This window comes from Anomaloglossus baeobatrachus, chromosome 12, assembly GCF_048569485.1.
Source record: "Anomaloglossus baeobatrachus isolate aAnoBae1 chromosome 12, aAnoBae1.hap1, whole genome shotgun sequence".
NCBI classification, from domain to species: Eukaryota; Metazoa; Chordata; class Amphibia; order Anura; family Aromobatidae; genus Anomaloglossus; species Anomaloglossus baeobatrachus.
Window position 1 is genome coordinate 53,879,802 of NC_134364.1, and position 16,336 is coordinate 53,896,137.

A 16,336-nucleotide genomic window follows, 5' to 3' on the forward strand; every position below is an offset into this window, starting at 1 on the left:
TTCATCTAGGAAAGGGTTTAAGGCCCCGTCACACACAACGAGATCGCTAATGAGATCGTTGCAGAGTCACCGATTCTGTGACGCAGCAACAATCTCGCCAGCGATCTCGTTATGTGTGACATCTACCAGCGATCAGGCCCCTGCTGTGAGATCTCTAGTCGTTACCGAATGGTCCGGACCATTTTCTTTAAAGGCGATGTCCTGCTGGGCAGGAAGCATCACTGTCTTTGACGACTACCAACGACCTCCTAACACAGTCCCAACGCCCACAGACATAGTTACACAGGTCGCTGATCATTACTGCATCGTTGTTAACATGTGACTGTGTGACATCTCACCAGCGACCTCCCAGCGACTTACCAGCGATCCCTATCAGGTCGTATCGTTGTCGGGATCGCTGGTAAGTCGTTGTGTGTGACTGGGCCTTTAGACACATTATTGCCAGTGCCTCAGTGCGTAAGGCAGATAATCAATAATCAACCATAATTAATTGCCTGCATGTGGAAGGGGGGGGGGGGGGGGGGGAAGATAAAAGGAATAAAAGGAGAAAAAAAAAAAGAAAAGAAATACATAACAAAAAAAATTATAATAAACACAATTTTGGTCCATTGAGGGGTATGCTCCCAAGATCAGTGTTTGTTCAGGTTTTGACGCAGCTTAATTTCAGCATGAATTCCAACCCTCCGCTCACTTGCCTTAAAAACCATATTAATGCATGAAATGAAGGGACAGCTTCTGCACCTGCCTGAAATGTGGACAATCACACAAAGCCAGTCCCTGTCTGCAATATGCAGTCGCAAATAGTCCATATTTCAATGCGGCTAGGGCTTAAACAGGGTTGTCTGACCTAGACGTACAAGTTTTCAGTCACTGACTCCGGACTTGTGAATTCACACAGTGCGCAGTGTGCTCACTGTCAGGATTCTCCAGTGCCAAGAGCGGCCAGTCATGTGACCCCCAAGTATCAACTAGTAGTCCCGGACACAGTCTGACTAGACTTATACGAACTCACTCAATTCACATGTATTGCGTAACGCTGCACACATCTAGTCGGCACATGACTGCATGAACGCAAATCGCATGCTTGTGGTCACATGCCTTCCTGCTCCCAGCACTGGCGAATCCTGGCCACATGTGCACTGCATGCAGGGAAGATTGACAAGTTTGCAGTCATAGACTGACTTCAGATTTGTACCCCAAGGCCAGGCAACCCCTTTAAGCAGTGAATATAAAGTGCTTATGAGGTCCCAGTATACAGTAGCATGTCCCCAATACATGTGATAAAGAGCAGCACTTGTAGAGAAAGGGTGGCGCATGATCCCCAATCTGTACAGATGACAAAGCATGCTGGAAGTGCAGCTTGAGCAGGAGGCTAAAACTATAGATGTGCCCAACACAAGCAGCACAGGCAAGTAAATGGTAGAGACACCATGGAGCTACAGATTTCATACAACCTTTATGTCAGAAGGGGGGGAATGGCATGGGTATGTTTTTGTAATGCCCATCACTGGGTATTCAGTTTTTGGCTGTTTTTTTCCCCTGATTTCAGGAAAAATCCCTTTAACCCCTTCAGCCCCCGGTCACTTTCCGTTTTTGCGTTTTTGTTTTTTGCTCCCCTTCTTCCGAGAGGCGTAACTTTTTTATTTTTCCATCAATCTTGCCATATGAGGGCTTGTTTTTTGCGGGACGAGTTGTACATTTAAATGAAGCTATAAGTTTTACCATATAGTGTACTGGAAAACGGAAAAAAAATTCCAAGTGCGGAAAAATTGCAAAAAAAGTGGGATTGTACAATAGTTTTTGGGATATTTTATTCACCGTGTTCACTATATGGTAAAACTGATGTGTGGGTATGATGCCTCAGGTCGGTGCGAGTTTATAGACACCAAACATGTATAGGTTTACTTGTATCTAAGGGGTTAAAAAAAATTCACAAGCGTGTCCGAAAAAAGTGGCGCACGTTTTGCGCCATTTTCCAAAACCCGTAGCGTTCTCATTTTTCAGGATCTGAGGCTCAGTGATGGCTTATTTTTTGCGACTTGACCTGGCGTTCTTAACGGTACCATTTTTGCGCAGATGCTACGTTTTGATCGCCTGTTATTGCATTTTGCGCAAAATTTGCGGCGACCAAAAAACGTAATTTTGGCGTTTGGAATTTTTTTGCCGCTACGCCGTTTACTGATCAGATTCATTGATTTTATATTTTGATAGATCGGGCATTTCTGAACGCGGCGATACCAAATATGTGTGTATTTTTTATTTTTTTAACCCTTTAATTTTCAATGGGGTGAAAGGGGGGTGATTTGAACTTTTAGGTTTTTTTATTTTTTTTTAATTTTTTAAAACTTTTTTTTTTTATTTTACTAGTCCCCCTAGGGGGTTATTGCGATCAGCAGTCCGATCGCTTTGCACAATCTGCAGATCTCAGCTACAGAGCTGAGAACTGCAGATTTGCTGCTTCACTTTCAATGCCGGCTGTATACCGGCATTGAGAGGAAGTGACTCATGTTAGCTACAGGCGTCATCACATGACCCTGTGCTACCATGGCAACCGCCGAAAGTCACGTGATCATGTCACGTGACTTCCGGCGGGGGCGGGGTAAATCACTGTCATGGCGGCGCCCATATACATATCGCTGCCAAGACTTTGGCAGCGAAATGTAAGGGGTTAATGGCCGCGGGTGGAAGCGATTCCACCCGCGGCTAGCAGGCACACATATCAGCTGTTGATAACAGCTGATATGTGCGCGTCTCGCCGCCGCCTGCCGGCGGCAGGGGGCGGGGCTTACCGGAACACGATCCATGACGTATCTAGTACGTCATGGGTCGTTAAGGGGTTAAAGTGTATGTGCAGATGGGTCAGATACGCGGCAGAATCTCTATCCGGATTTTAAAGATAGAAAATGTGCTGCATAGTCCTGTAGGAAATAGTTAGGATGGGATTTTACAGAGACTCTTCCACAAAGTCTGGAGAAAATCTGTCACCAGGTTTTCCCCCGTATGAGCTGTAGCCACCAGTGAGCTCTTATATACAGCATTCTAGAATACGGTGTATAAGAGCCTAGGCCGGGCTGTATAACAAAAAAAAACACCTTTATAATACTCACCTAAGGGGTGGTCCCGGTCCGATGGGTGTCGCTGCTCGCGGTCCGGCGCCTCATGCATCCTGTATCATTCACAGAGAGCCCTCCATTGCGCTCCGGCGTATGTACACTTTGATGTGCCCGGCTGAGGGCAGTGCAAAGTACTGTAGTGCGCATGCGCGAGCAGTCTATGACCTTTTATCGCACCTGTGCAGTACAGTACTTCGCTCTGCCCTGAGCCGGGCAGATCAAATCGCACATAGGTAGGAGCGCAATAGTGGCCTCTCTGTAAAAGACAAGTCATGCACACGGGGCTGGGCAGGAGAATGGCGAACCCACAAGATTGAGGAGGCGATGGACCGAGAGTAGCAACATCAATCAGACCGGACTGCTCCCTAGGTCAGTTTTATAAAAGGTGTTTTTTATGTTATACAGCGCGGCCTGGGCTCTTATATACAGTATTCTGAAATGCTGTATATAGGGGCTCACTGGTGGTGGCCACAGCTCATAAGGGAAAAACCTGATGACAGGTTCCCTTTAAGCGAGGGATACGAATGTCAGATCTACAATCCGTTAATTTAAGTTGTGAATTTTCACTGCAGAATTCACCATTAAGCAGCTTTTCAGAAGCGGGTATATCCAGTGCAGATACACCCTAAATTTATCCTGTGTGGGTTTTTTTTTACATGGATTTTACTCAAATTTGCTAGGTCTTCTTTTATGGACTGTACCTGTTCAAGAAGGCATTTCCAAAGCTGTTCAATTTTCGGAATGGCTTTTTAGGGTCAACAACCAATGCATTCCCGGGTATACTCCCTTCTTTCTCGCCATGCATTACAGCAATGAATGAGTCGGTGGTGGGCTCCGGTCCTATTCGCATTCCCGGAAAATCTTGTTCTAGCAGGTATCTGGTAAACAGGGAGAGAACAATAAACTATTATTATGCAATAATAACAATTCAAGAACTGTGATAACAGAACTACTGATACATGGTGTTACGCAGGGGTCAGGTAGAGGAGAAGGATCAAATAGCGGGTTATAAAGTAACGGGGAAGACATTCGTTTTTCTTAAGGTGGCTTTACACACTGCAACATCGCAAACGACATCGCTGTAATGTCACCGGTTTTGTGACGTTACAGCGACCTCCCCAGCGACATTGCAGTGTGTGAAACACATCAGTGACCTGGCCCCTGCTGTGAAGTTGTGATCGCTACAAATCGTTCAGGACCATTCTTTGGTCCTTTGTTTCCCGCTGTGCAGCAAAGTCTCAGTGTGTAACGGGGACTTAAAACACTGGAAACGAGTGATGTGTCACAATATCTGTCAATCACTATTCTCTGTCAGTCGGTCTCTCCCTCTCGGTCTCTATTCTCTCTCTGTCAGTCCGTCACTATCTCTGTCCCTCTCTCACAGTCTGTCGGTCATTTTCCCCTCCTCTCTCATACTCACCGATCCCCCGCGCGGCGCTGCACGGCGGTCACACTGCTGCGGCGGCTTTTACTATTTTGAAAAAGCCGGCCGCTCATTAAACAATTTCGTATTCCCTACTTTCCCCGCCCACAGGCGCCTATGATTGGTTGCAGTGAGACACGCCCCCACGCTGAGTGACAGGTGTCTCACTGCACCCAATCACAGCAGCCGGTGGGCGTGTCTATACTGTGCAGTGAAATAAATAATTAAAAAAAACGGCGTGCGGTCCCCCTTAATTTTAATACCAGCCAGATAAAGCCATACGGCTGAAGGCTGGTATTCTCAGGATGGGGAGCTCCACGTTATGGGGAGCCCCCCCAGCCTAACAATATCAGTCAGCAGCCGCCCAGAATTGCCACATCCATTATATGCGACAGTTCTGGGACTGTACCCGGCTCTTCCCGATTTGCCCTGGTGCGTTGGCAAATCGGGGTAATAAGGAGTTAATGGCATCCCATAGCTGCCAATAAGTCCTAGATTAATCATGTCGGGCGTCTCCCCGAGAAACCTTCCATGATTAATCTGTAAATTACAGTAAATAAACACACACCCGAAAAAATCTATATTAGAAATAAAAAACACAAACCCATTCCCTCATCACCAATTTAATCAGCCCCAAAAAGCCCTCCTTGTCTGGCGTAATCCACGGACCTCCAGCGTCGCTTCCAGCTGTGCTGCATGGAGGTGACAGGAGCAGCAGAAGACACCGCCGCTCCTGTCACCTCCACGCAGCTAATGAAGACAGCCGCGCGATCGGCTGAGCTGTCACTGAGGTTTTCCCGCTGTCACTGGATCCAGCGGTGGCCGCGGGTAACCTCAGTGACAGCTCAGCTGAGCGCGCTACTCACCTCAGTTGCTGCGTGGAGCTGACCGGAGCGGCGGTGAGTAGCGCGATCAGCTGAGCTATCACTGAGGTTACCCGCGGCCACCGCTGCATCCACCGCTGGATCCAGTGACAGCGGGTAACCTCAGTGACAGCTCAGGCGATCGAGCGGCTGTCTTCATTAGCTGCGTGGAGGTGACAGGAGCGGCGGTGTCTTCTGCTGCTCCTGTCACCTCCATGCAGCACAGCTGGAAGCGACGCTGGACCTCCGTGGATTACGCCGGACAAGGAGGGCTTTTTGGGGCTGATTAAATTGGTGATGAGGGAATTTGTTTGTGTTTTTTTATTTCTAATAAATGATTTTTTAGAGTGTGTGTGTTTATTTACTGTAATTTACAGATTACTCATGGAAGATATCTCGGGGAGACGCCTGACATGATTAATCTAGGACTTATTGTCAGCTATGGGCTGCCAATAACTCCTTATTACCCCGATTTGCCAACGCACCAGGGCAAATCGTGAAGAGCCGGGTACAGTCCCAGAACTGTCGCATATAATGTATGCGGCAATTCTGGGCGGCTGCTGACTGAGATTGTTAGGCTGGGGGGCTCCCCATAACGTGGAGCTCCCCATCCTGAGAATACCAGCCTTCAGCCGTATGGCTTTATCTGGCTGGTATTAAAATTGGGGGGGACCGCACGCCGGTTTTTTAAATTATTTAATTATTTATTTCACTGCACAGTATAGACCCACCCACCGGCTGCTGTGATTGGGTGCAGTGAGACACCTGTCACTCAGCGTGGGGGCGTGTCTCACTGCAATCAATCATAGGCGCCTGTGGGCGGAGAAAGTAGGGAATACGAAATTGTTTAACGAGCGGCCGGCTTTTTCAAAATAGTAAAAGCCGCCGCAGCAGTGTGAATGCCGTGCAGCGCCGCGCATCGGTGAGTAAGAGAGGAGGGGAAAATGACCGACAGACTGTGAGAGGGACAGAGACAGTGACGGACCGACAGAGAATAGAGACTGAGAGGGAGAGACCGACTGACAGAAAATAGTGATTGACAGATATTGTGACACATCACTCGTTTCCAGTGTTTGACTAGCTAGGTCGCTCTGCAGGTCCGGATCGCTGTTGCGTCGTTGGCCAGGTTTGCCTGTTTGACAGCTCACCAGAGACCTTGTAGCGATCCCGGCCAGGTTGGGATCGCTGGTGGGATCGCTGAAAGTCTCAGTGTGTAAAGGGGCCTTTACAAGTAGTTTTATACGCTGCGGTCCTCCCAGCTGAGGTCAATAGTGCAGAAATACAAGAGAAAAACAGCAAAAGTCGCAAAACGTATACGCAACTCAGAGATGTTACATCTTTTCAGAGCAATTTACACCAGGATTCTGGACAAATTGCTTTGATAAATGGGGGCTATTTGCATTTCTGTCTGCGAAGACCCCCCCATACACAGACTAGAGTCAGACAAATGTCTAATGTTTATGGGGGTCACCAAACTCTCCTGACAAGTTATATAGGAGGACTCATCCTGTTGGATTTCTATCGGTTGATCTGTTTGTTGTTCCTGGAGTCAAGTCTATGCCAGAAGAGTTTGGCAGTGGCTCACGCAGAAAACTCTGGAAGGACAAGCCAAGCTTTTCTGTGTGTAAAGGAAGTCGGGGAGGGTCAGGAGAGATCAACCAGAGTTTGGCAGACTGCTGATTGTTTATGGCGGCCCTTACACATGCAGAATTTATTCCAGATTTGCAATGTATTGGAAAAGGGAAGCAGATCTAAACTAACATTCAAACATGTTGCCATATATTATATGTAAGAACACATTAGGACATCCATGCAAGTCGGGCAAAGCACAGACTGCAAAGCACAGACTGCAAAGCACAGACTGCAAAGCACAGACTGCAAAGCACAGACTGCAAAGCACAGACTGCAAAGCACAGACTGCCCATAAATCTCCTGACTCGAGCACCACAGCCTCAGAGAAATACGACGTGTGACATTTGGGTTGGGAAACCAGTGGCCAGTCCATGCTCATACGTCTGAATGAGCCCCAATATGCATTTTTTAGGGTAGGCTCACTCATACAGTGCCTTCCAGCAAGCCTTACAGTTTTAGGGGGTACTTCTCACAGAGAGATTGCTGCTGAGTCACAGTTTTTGTGACGTACCAGTGACCACATCAGCAATCTCGCTGTGTGTGACACTAAGCAGCGACCTGGCCCCTGCTGTGAAATCGCTGATCGTTACACACAGTGCTGGTTCATTTTTTGCTCGTTGCTCTCCCGCTGTGAAGCACACATCGCTGTGTTTGACAGCGAGAGAGCAACGATCTGAATGTGCAGGGAGCCGGCGTCTGAAAGCTGCGGACGCTGGTAATCAAGGTACACATCGGGTAACCAAGCAAAGCGCTTTGCTTGGTTACCAAACATTTACCTTGGTTACTAGCGTACGCCGCTCTCAGGCTGCTAGTGCTGGCTCTCTGCACACGTAGCTGGAGTACACATCGGGTAACTAAGCGAAGCGCTTTGCTTAGTAACCCGATGTGTACCCTGGCTACGAGTGCAGGGAGCCAGCGCTAAGCGGTGTGCACTGGTAACCAGGGTAAATATCGGGTAACCAAGCAAAGCATTTTGCTTAGTTACCTTGGTTACCAAGCGCAGCATCTTTTCCACGAGTCGCTGTGGGCTGGTCACTGGTGAGATCTGCCTGATTGACAGCTCACCAGCGACCATGTAGCGATGCACCAGCGATCCTGACCAGGTCATATCGTGGTCGAATTGCTGGTACGTCGTTTAGTGAGACGGTGCTGCAATCACTGAAAAAAAACAAAAATCCAAAGACTCCCGAAAGAGCCACATTTTTTTGACGCATGTCTGAGAAAAAAAGAAAAAAGTTTGTCAGAATACTGTTTTTCCAAGTAGTGTGAACCTAGCCTTATTTTTCGATGAGGAGAAGGGAACACTCATTGTAAAATCCAGCATGCCCCATTACTCTTTCCCCAAGAATCTTCCATGAAGGGAAGAGTTTAGAAGAAAAATCTTTGCCCAATTCTGTTTAAAATGGCAGATTTTAACCATTTTTTTTTTTAATAATTTTATTTGTTTTGCACTTAATGGTTTTTAAAAACAGGACAACTACTCCCAGCTATAAAAACTCTTACACCAGTTAGCATTTAGAATAGGTAACTTGGAAGAGAAATTCATTGCACTCCATTAGTTTTGTTTAGGCACATATGGGATAAAGAAAAATTGAGTGGGAACCCCTAAAAGAGGCGTAATAGTGGTCTTAATAATCCACTCACAAAAACAAAGTGAGACAGATCTGAATAAAGAAGTTAAATCTCTGCACCAAGTCAAATAATGGTAACCTTTGACCACCAAAAAGTGATGAGGGCACAGTCCTAAAACTACTTATCTTAGCAGTTCAGCTTCCTCCAAAAGTTTAGAGTCCTGTGAGCTAAGATGTCCCGAGTCTGAACTCCGACACACGAGATCGGCCACCTTCCGCTGCACGATAAATACTAATTCTATTCATCTAAACAAGCCCTGAATTAATGGCAGACACAAACCATGTTTATTCCTGTTTGGAGGAACGTGGAAGTTCAGAAAATTCTACAAACTCACAATTACCTGGCCTGAAGGACAAGGTTAATAATAGTGCTGAGAACACAGGCGGATTTGTCGGTAAAGTTTGGATCAAAAGGATCGGAAAACCTTAGAATAATAAAAGTAAGGAAGGACTTTCCCAGTTTAATTACTTGGAGGAAACGGGAAAAAAATTAAAATAAATTAAAAAAAAAAAACCCTAATGTTTCCACCTCATTACATCAACTGGTGATACAGACATTACAAACAAGAGCGGAAAATTAAAAGAGCAGGGGAGGACTTGATAGACTGGAACCCCCTTTTTTTTAAAGCCCCTTTATCAGTAGTGGTTTGGGCCCTGAGACCCCAACTAATCGCTCATCTCATGGACGTTAAGGTACCGTCACACTTATCGACGCTCCAGCGATCTGACCTGGCAGGGATCGCTGGAGCGCTGCTACATGGTCGCTAGTGAGCTGTCAATCAGGCAGATCTCATCAGCGACCCGTGTAACGATGCTGAAATCTCATCAGCAACCCGTGTAACGATGCTGTGCTTGGTAACCATGGTACACATCGGGTTACTAAGCAAAGCGCTTTGCTTATAGTTACCCAATGTGTACCATGGCTACGTGTGCAGGGAGCCGGCTTCTAGAAGCTGCGGACGCTGGTAACCAAGCTAAATATCAGGTAACCAAGCAAAGCGCTTTGCTTGGTTACCCGATGTGTACCTTGGTTAGCAGCGTCCGCAGAAGCTGGCTCCCTGCACATTCAGATCGTTGCTCTCTCGCTGTCACACACAGCGATCTGTGCTTCACAGCGGGAGAGCAACGACCAAAAAATGATACAGGACATTCAGCGGCGACCTCACAGCATGGGCCAGGTCGTTGCTGGATGTCACACACAGCGACATCGCTAGCAAGATCGCTGTTACGTCACAAAAACCGTGATTCAGCAGCGATATCGCTTAAGGTACTGTCACACTAAGCGACGCTCCAGCGATCCCACGAGCGACCTGACCTGGCAGGGATCGCTGGAGTGTCGCTACACGGGTTGCTGGTGAGCTGTCAAACAGGCAGATCTCACCAGCGACTAGCCCCCAGCCAGCAGCACACGTGGAAGCGATGCTGCGCTTGGTAACTAAGGTAAATATCGGGTAACCAACCCGATATTTACCTTGGTTACCAGCGCACACCGCTTAGCGCTGGCTCCCTGTACTCCTAGCCAGAGTACACATCGGGTTAATAAACAAACTGCTTCGCCTATTTACCCGATGTGTACTCTGGCTATGTGTGCAGGGAGACGGCACTGGCAGCCTGAGAGCGGCGGATGCTAGTAACTAAGGTAAAGATCGGGTAACAAAGCAAAGGACTTCTTGGTTACCCGATATTTACCTTGGTTACCAGCGTCCGCAGAAGCCGGCTCCCTGCACATTCAGTTGTTGCTCTGTCGCTGTCACACACAGCGGTGTACGCTTCACAGCGGGAGAGCAACAAGCAAAAATAGTCCAGGACATTCAGCAACAACCAGCGACCTCACAGCAGGGGCCAGGTTGTTGCTGGATGTCACACACCAACATCGCTAGCAACATCGCTGCTACTTCACAAAAGTCGTGCCTCAGCAGTGATGTGTCTAGCGATGTCGCTTAGTGAGACATGGCCTTTACAGAGGACAAGGGGGAGAAATCTGTCAAGGGGACACACTGAGGAATCCAAGGTTTAGGATTCAGGTTTGTTTAACGTGTTTCTTCTATCCTAATCACAAGGGATAACAGGTCCCTTATCTCCCATAGTGAAGTAGACAAACCAGTCCTGCCCAGTCCTTGTACTCTATACTGGCCTGTATGCAGTCCCCAAATAAGCCTATAACTGATTAACCCCATCCCTACAGCCACCATTCATTTAAAATGAATATGAGGTGTGAGAGTATGAAACAGTCTCAGGAGCTCACAGACACCAGCTGTACTACACAGCCAGCATCCGCCGGTACCAGCAGCAACCAGACCCTGAACCCGTTTATACGGGATAGTGGACATTTCCCTATTATCTACATACTGTATATTCCATGTCTATGATGTCTAAGAAACCTAATATTCATCTCTATTATTTTTAACAAAGAAGTTATTCTGTTCATTCTTTTCAGTATGTCCCTGACCGTGGCATGCAATAGTGGGGGCATCCCCCTCCCATGGCATGATCACAGGTGGGCTTCATACAAGTCTATCATTTTAGTTATATAATGCAATACAGATGAACTGAGATCGGACACAATCACAAGCTCAAATCTCCAAAATGTGGAAAAAAAGTTTGAAAAATATTAGAAAATGAAATAGCGATTAGCGACCCACCACAAAACCCAACAGCCCCCTACACAATAAAAGAAGTGCACCACCACACAGCACAGGTGTCCCCTCATGCCCTATGAAGGAGGCGCACCGCCACACAGCACAGGTGTCCCCTCATGCCCTATGAAGGAGGCGCACCGCCACACAGCACAGGTGTCCCCTCATGCCCTATGAAGGAGGCGCACCGCCACACAGCACAGGTGTCCCCTCATGCCCTATGAAGGAGGCACACCACCCCACACAGCACAGGTGTCCCCTCATGCCCTATGAAGGTGGCGCACCGCCACACAGCACAGGTGTCCCCTCATGCCCTATGAAGGAGGCGCACCGCCACACAGCACAGGTGTCCCCTCATGCCCTATGAAGGAGGCACACCACCCCACACAGCACAGGTGTCCCCTCATGCCCTATGAAGGTGGCGCACCGCCACACAGCACAGGTGTCCCCTCATGCCCTATGAAGGAGGCGCACCGCCACACAGCACAGGTGTTTCCTCATGCCCTATGAAGGAGGCGCACCGCCCCACACAGCACAGGTGTCCCCTCATGCCCTATGAAGGTGGCACACCCCCACACAGCACAGGTGTCCCCTCATGCCCTATGAAGGAGGCACACCACCCCACACAGCACAGGTGTCCCCTCATGCCCTATGAAGGAGGCACACCACCCCACACAGCACAGGTGTCCCCTCATGCCCTATGAAGGTGGCGCACCACCACACAGCACAGGTGTCTCCTCATGCCCTATGAAGGTGGCACACCGCCACACAGCACAGGTGTCCCATCATGCCCTATGAAGGTGGCGCACCACCACACAGCACAGGTGTCCCCTCATGCCCTATGAAGGTGGCACACCCCCACACAGCACAGGTGCTCCCTCATGCCCTATGAAGGTGGCACACCACCACACAGCACAGGTGTCCCCTCATGCCCTATGAAGGTGGCACACCACCACACAGCACAGGTGTCCCCTCATGCCCTATGAAGGTGGCACACCGCCACACAGCACAGGTGCTTCCTCATGCCCTATGAAGGTGGCACACCACCACACAGCACAGGTGTCCCCTCATGCCCTATGAAGGTGGCGCACCGCCACACAGCACAGGTGTCCCCTCATGCCCTATGAAGGAGGCGCACCGCCACACAGCACAGGTGTCCCCTCATGCCCTATGAAGGAGGCGCACCGCCACACAGCACAGGTGTCCCCTCATGCCCTATGAAGGTGGCACACCGCCACACAGCACAGGTGCCCCCTCATGCCCTATGAAGGTGGCACACCGCCACACAGCACAGGTGCCCCCTCATGCCCTATGAAGGTGACACACCGCCACACAGCACAGGTGCCCCCTCATGCCCTATGAAGGTGGCACACCGCCACACAGCACAGGTGCCCCCTCATGCCCTATGAAGGTGGCACACCGCCACACAGCACAGGTGCCCCCTCATGCCCTATGAAGGTGGCACACCGCCACACAGCACAGGTGTCCCCTCATGCACTATGAAGGTGGCACACCACCACACAGCACAGGTGCCCCCTCATGCCCTATGAAGGTGGCACACCACCACACAGCACAGGTGCCCCCTCATGCCCTATGAAGGTGGCACACCACCACACAGCACAGGTGCCCCCTCATGCCCTATGAAGGAGGCACACCACCACACAGCACAGGTGCTCCCTCATGCCCTATGAAGGTGGCACACCCCCACACAGCACAGGTGCCCCCTCATGCCCTATGAAGGTGGCACACCACCACACAGCACAGGTGTCCCCTCATGCCCTATGAAGGTGGCACACCGCCACGAAACACTGGTCTCCCCCTCATGCCCTATGAAGGAGGCACACCGCCACACAGCACAGGTGCCCCCTCATGCCCTATGAAGGTGGCACACCGCCACACAGCACAGGTGCCCCCTCATGCCCTATGAAGGTGGCACACCCCCACACAGCACAGGTGCTCCCTCATGCCCTATGAAGGTGGCACACCACCACACAGCACAGGTGCCCCCTCATGCCCTATGAAGGTGGCACACCACCACACAGCACAGGTGCCCCCTCATGCCCTATGAAGGTGGCACACCACCACACAGCACAGGTGTCCCCTCATGCCCTATGAAGGTGGCACACCACCACACAGCACAGGTGTCCCCTCATGCCCTATGAAGGTGGCACACCCCCACACAGCACAGGTGCTCCCTCATGCCCTATGAAGGTGGCACACCACCACACAGCACAGGTGCCCCCTCATGCCCTATGAAGGTGGCACACCACCACACAGCACAGGTGCCCCCTCATGCCCTATGAAGGTGGCACACCACCACACAGCACAGGTGTCCCCCTCATGCCCTATGAAGGTGGCACACCACCACACAGCACAGGTGCCCCCTCATGCCCTATGAAGGTGGCACACCACCACACAGCACAGGTGTCCCCTCATGCCCTATGAAGGTGGCACACCACCACGAAACACTGGTGTCCCCCCTCCTGGTGGAGTTGTCACACCGGTCCTCTTGCCCGTGGAGGGGTCACACCATCACCCAGGTGCCGTCCTGCCCGTCCTCCTACCTGATGAAGGTGGTCTTGCCGGTGCTGTACTGTCCCACCAGCAGGACCATGGGCAGGTTCTTGAAGTCCGCTTCCTCCAGCGCCGGAGAGTGGAATTCATGGAAGCGGTAATGCTCCTCCAGCGGCAGCAGCTTCCCGGTGTACAGGGACTGCAGGCCGCCGGTGACCGTCTGCAGGACATCCTGAGTGGAGCGGCCGGAGCCGCTCTCCTTCCCCAGCCAGCTGAACATGTCCGGGGCTCGTCCTCCTCAGCGGCGGCTGCAGCAGGTGTCAGTGGGTGAGCGCTGCTGTGGGTTGGGGCTCACACTTCCTCATTCACCCGAGCAGTGAGCCGCCCGCCCCACAGCCGCGGACACGTCACCTGCGGGCTCCCGACACCGCCCCGGCCCCGCCCAGTCACCTCCATCTCCCCGGATCATGACGTCAGGTGCTGCGCTCGTATCTACTGCACCACAGCGGCTCTCCACCGCCTCATGCGGCCACTCAGGATCACTGCAACCTGACTGCAAAACAGCCAGTAGCTTTCCAAATGTTTGATTTATGATCAAAATTATCTGCGACCTGCAAGAAGCATGATAAGTAATAATAATGATCACTTTGGTTGTGATAAAAGAAAAAAAAATTTGTACGCCCAACCATCACTGATCAAGACACATAAGACTGGGCCAACAAATATCTAAAGATGGATTGTGGTCGCCTGATCCACTCTCTGACTGCCCTCACCACCTCCTGTGGCTGCCTGTTCCACTCCCTGACTGCCCTCACTACCTCCCGTAGTCGCCTGTTCCACTGTCTGACTGCCCTCACTACCTCCCGTGGTCGCCTGTTCCACTCTCTGACTGCCCTCACTACCTCCCGTGGTCGCCTGTTCCACTCTCTGACTGCCCTCACTACATCCCGTGGTCGCCTGTTCCACTCCCTGACTGCCCTCACTACCTCCCGTGGTCGCCTGTTCCACTCTCTGACTGCCCTCACTACCTCCCGTGGTCGCCTGTTCCACTCTCTGACTGCCCTCACTACCTCCCGTGGTCGCCTGATCCACTCTCTGACTGCCCTCACCACCTCCTGTGGCTGCCTGTTCCACTCTCTGACTGCCCTCACCACCTCCTGTGGTCGCCTGTTCCACTGTCTGACTGCCCTCACTACCTCCCGTGGTAGCCTGTTCCACTCTCTGACTGCCCTCAGTACCTCCCGTGGTAGCCTGTTCCACTCTCTGACTGCCCTCACCACCTCCTGTGGCTGCCTGTTCCACTCTCTGACTTATCTCACTACCTCCCATGGTAGCCTGTTCCAATCTATGACTGCCCTCACTACCTCCCGTGGTCGCCTGTTCCACTCTCTGACTGCCCTCACTACCTCCCGTGGTCGCCTGTTCCACTCTCTGACTGCCCTCACTACATCCCGTGGTCGCCTGTTCCACTCCCTGACTGCCCTCACTACCTCCCGTGGTCGCCTGTTCCACTCTCTGACTGCCCTCACTACCTCCCGTGGTCGCCTGATCCACTCTCTGACTGCCCTCACCACCTCCTGTGGCTGCCTGTTCCACTCTCTGACTGCCCTCACCACCTCCTGTGGTCGCCTGTTCCACTGTCTGACTGCCCTCACTACCTCCCGTGGTAGCCTGTTCCACTCTCTGACTGCCCTCAGTACCTCCCGTGGTAGCCTGTTCCACTCTCTGACTGCCCTCACCACCTCCTGTGGCTGCCTGTTCCACTCTCTGACTTATCTCACTACCTCCCATGGTAGCCTGTTCCAATCTATGACTGCCCTCACTACCTCCCGTGGTCGCTTGTTCCACTCTCTGACTGCCCTCACTACCTCCCTCACAGAACTAGGTCAGCAGGAAAAAAATAAAAAAAAAATTGATGATGCAAAAAAACTTTATTTTGTAAAAAAAAAAAAGCATTTTTTTAGTGTGATAGAGCACAAACCTAAATATATATATTATATATATATATATATATATATATATATATACATATACATATACATACATACATATGTGACGCCCTGGGCAAGCCAGGGGTCACAGGTCATTACACCACCACACCCTACACCCCAGTTAGGAACATCACAGCTAACCAAAAATCCTTGTTGCCTTCCTCCAGGAGCTGGTGTTCACACCAGGGGGTGGGCCAGGCGGTTGGCTCCACCCACCGAGGAGTTCACAGCCCTGGAGGCGGGAAGAACCAGGCAGATAGAGTGTGGAGTTAGCTCAGAGAAGAGCTTGAGTGTGGAAGGAGTAAACAGCTAAGATGAGTTAAGGAAGCAAAGTGGTAAAGGAGGAAAGTAAGAGCGGTGACAGTAAGAAAGCCTGAAGTGAGTCCAGCTGTGTGCAGGACAGGGTCAGCAAGGTCAGCAACGGCGGTGATTGTCCGGAGGGGTGACCGTTTGGAAGTTCCTGGAAGGACCGCGGACGGGTGGTGACCCGGCGGTTTGGAGCAGTGGACAAAGGACAGTCAGCACCAGGGCAG

General features: G+C 50.7%; 1 protein-coding gene across 1 annotated transcript in view; it reads right to left on the reverse strand.

Annotated features, from left to right (window-relative positions):
* The window catches only part of EHD4 (EH domain containing 4), a 67,846-nt gene extending 53,607 nt beyond the window's left edge, over positions 1 to 14,239 (reverse strand). The window contains exons 1-2 of the mRNA XM_075330813.1: positions 13,863 to 14,239; positions 3,815 to 3,991 (exon numbers count right to left, since the gene is read on the reverse strand). Coding sequence (XP_075186928.1) covers positions 3,815 to 3,991; positions 13,863 to 14,092 — 407 coding nt within the window. The 5' untranslated portion in view covers positions 14,093 to 14,239. The remainder of the gene's footprint in view (positions 1 to 3,814; positions 3,992 to 13,862) is intronic.
* Between the last annotated feature and the right edge of the window lie 2,097 nt (positions 14,240 to 16,336).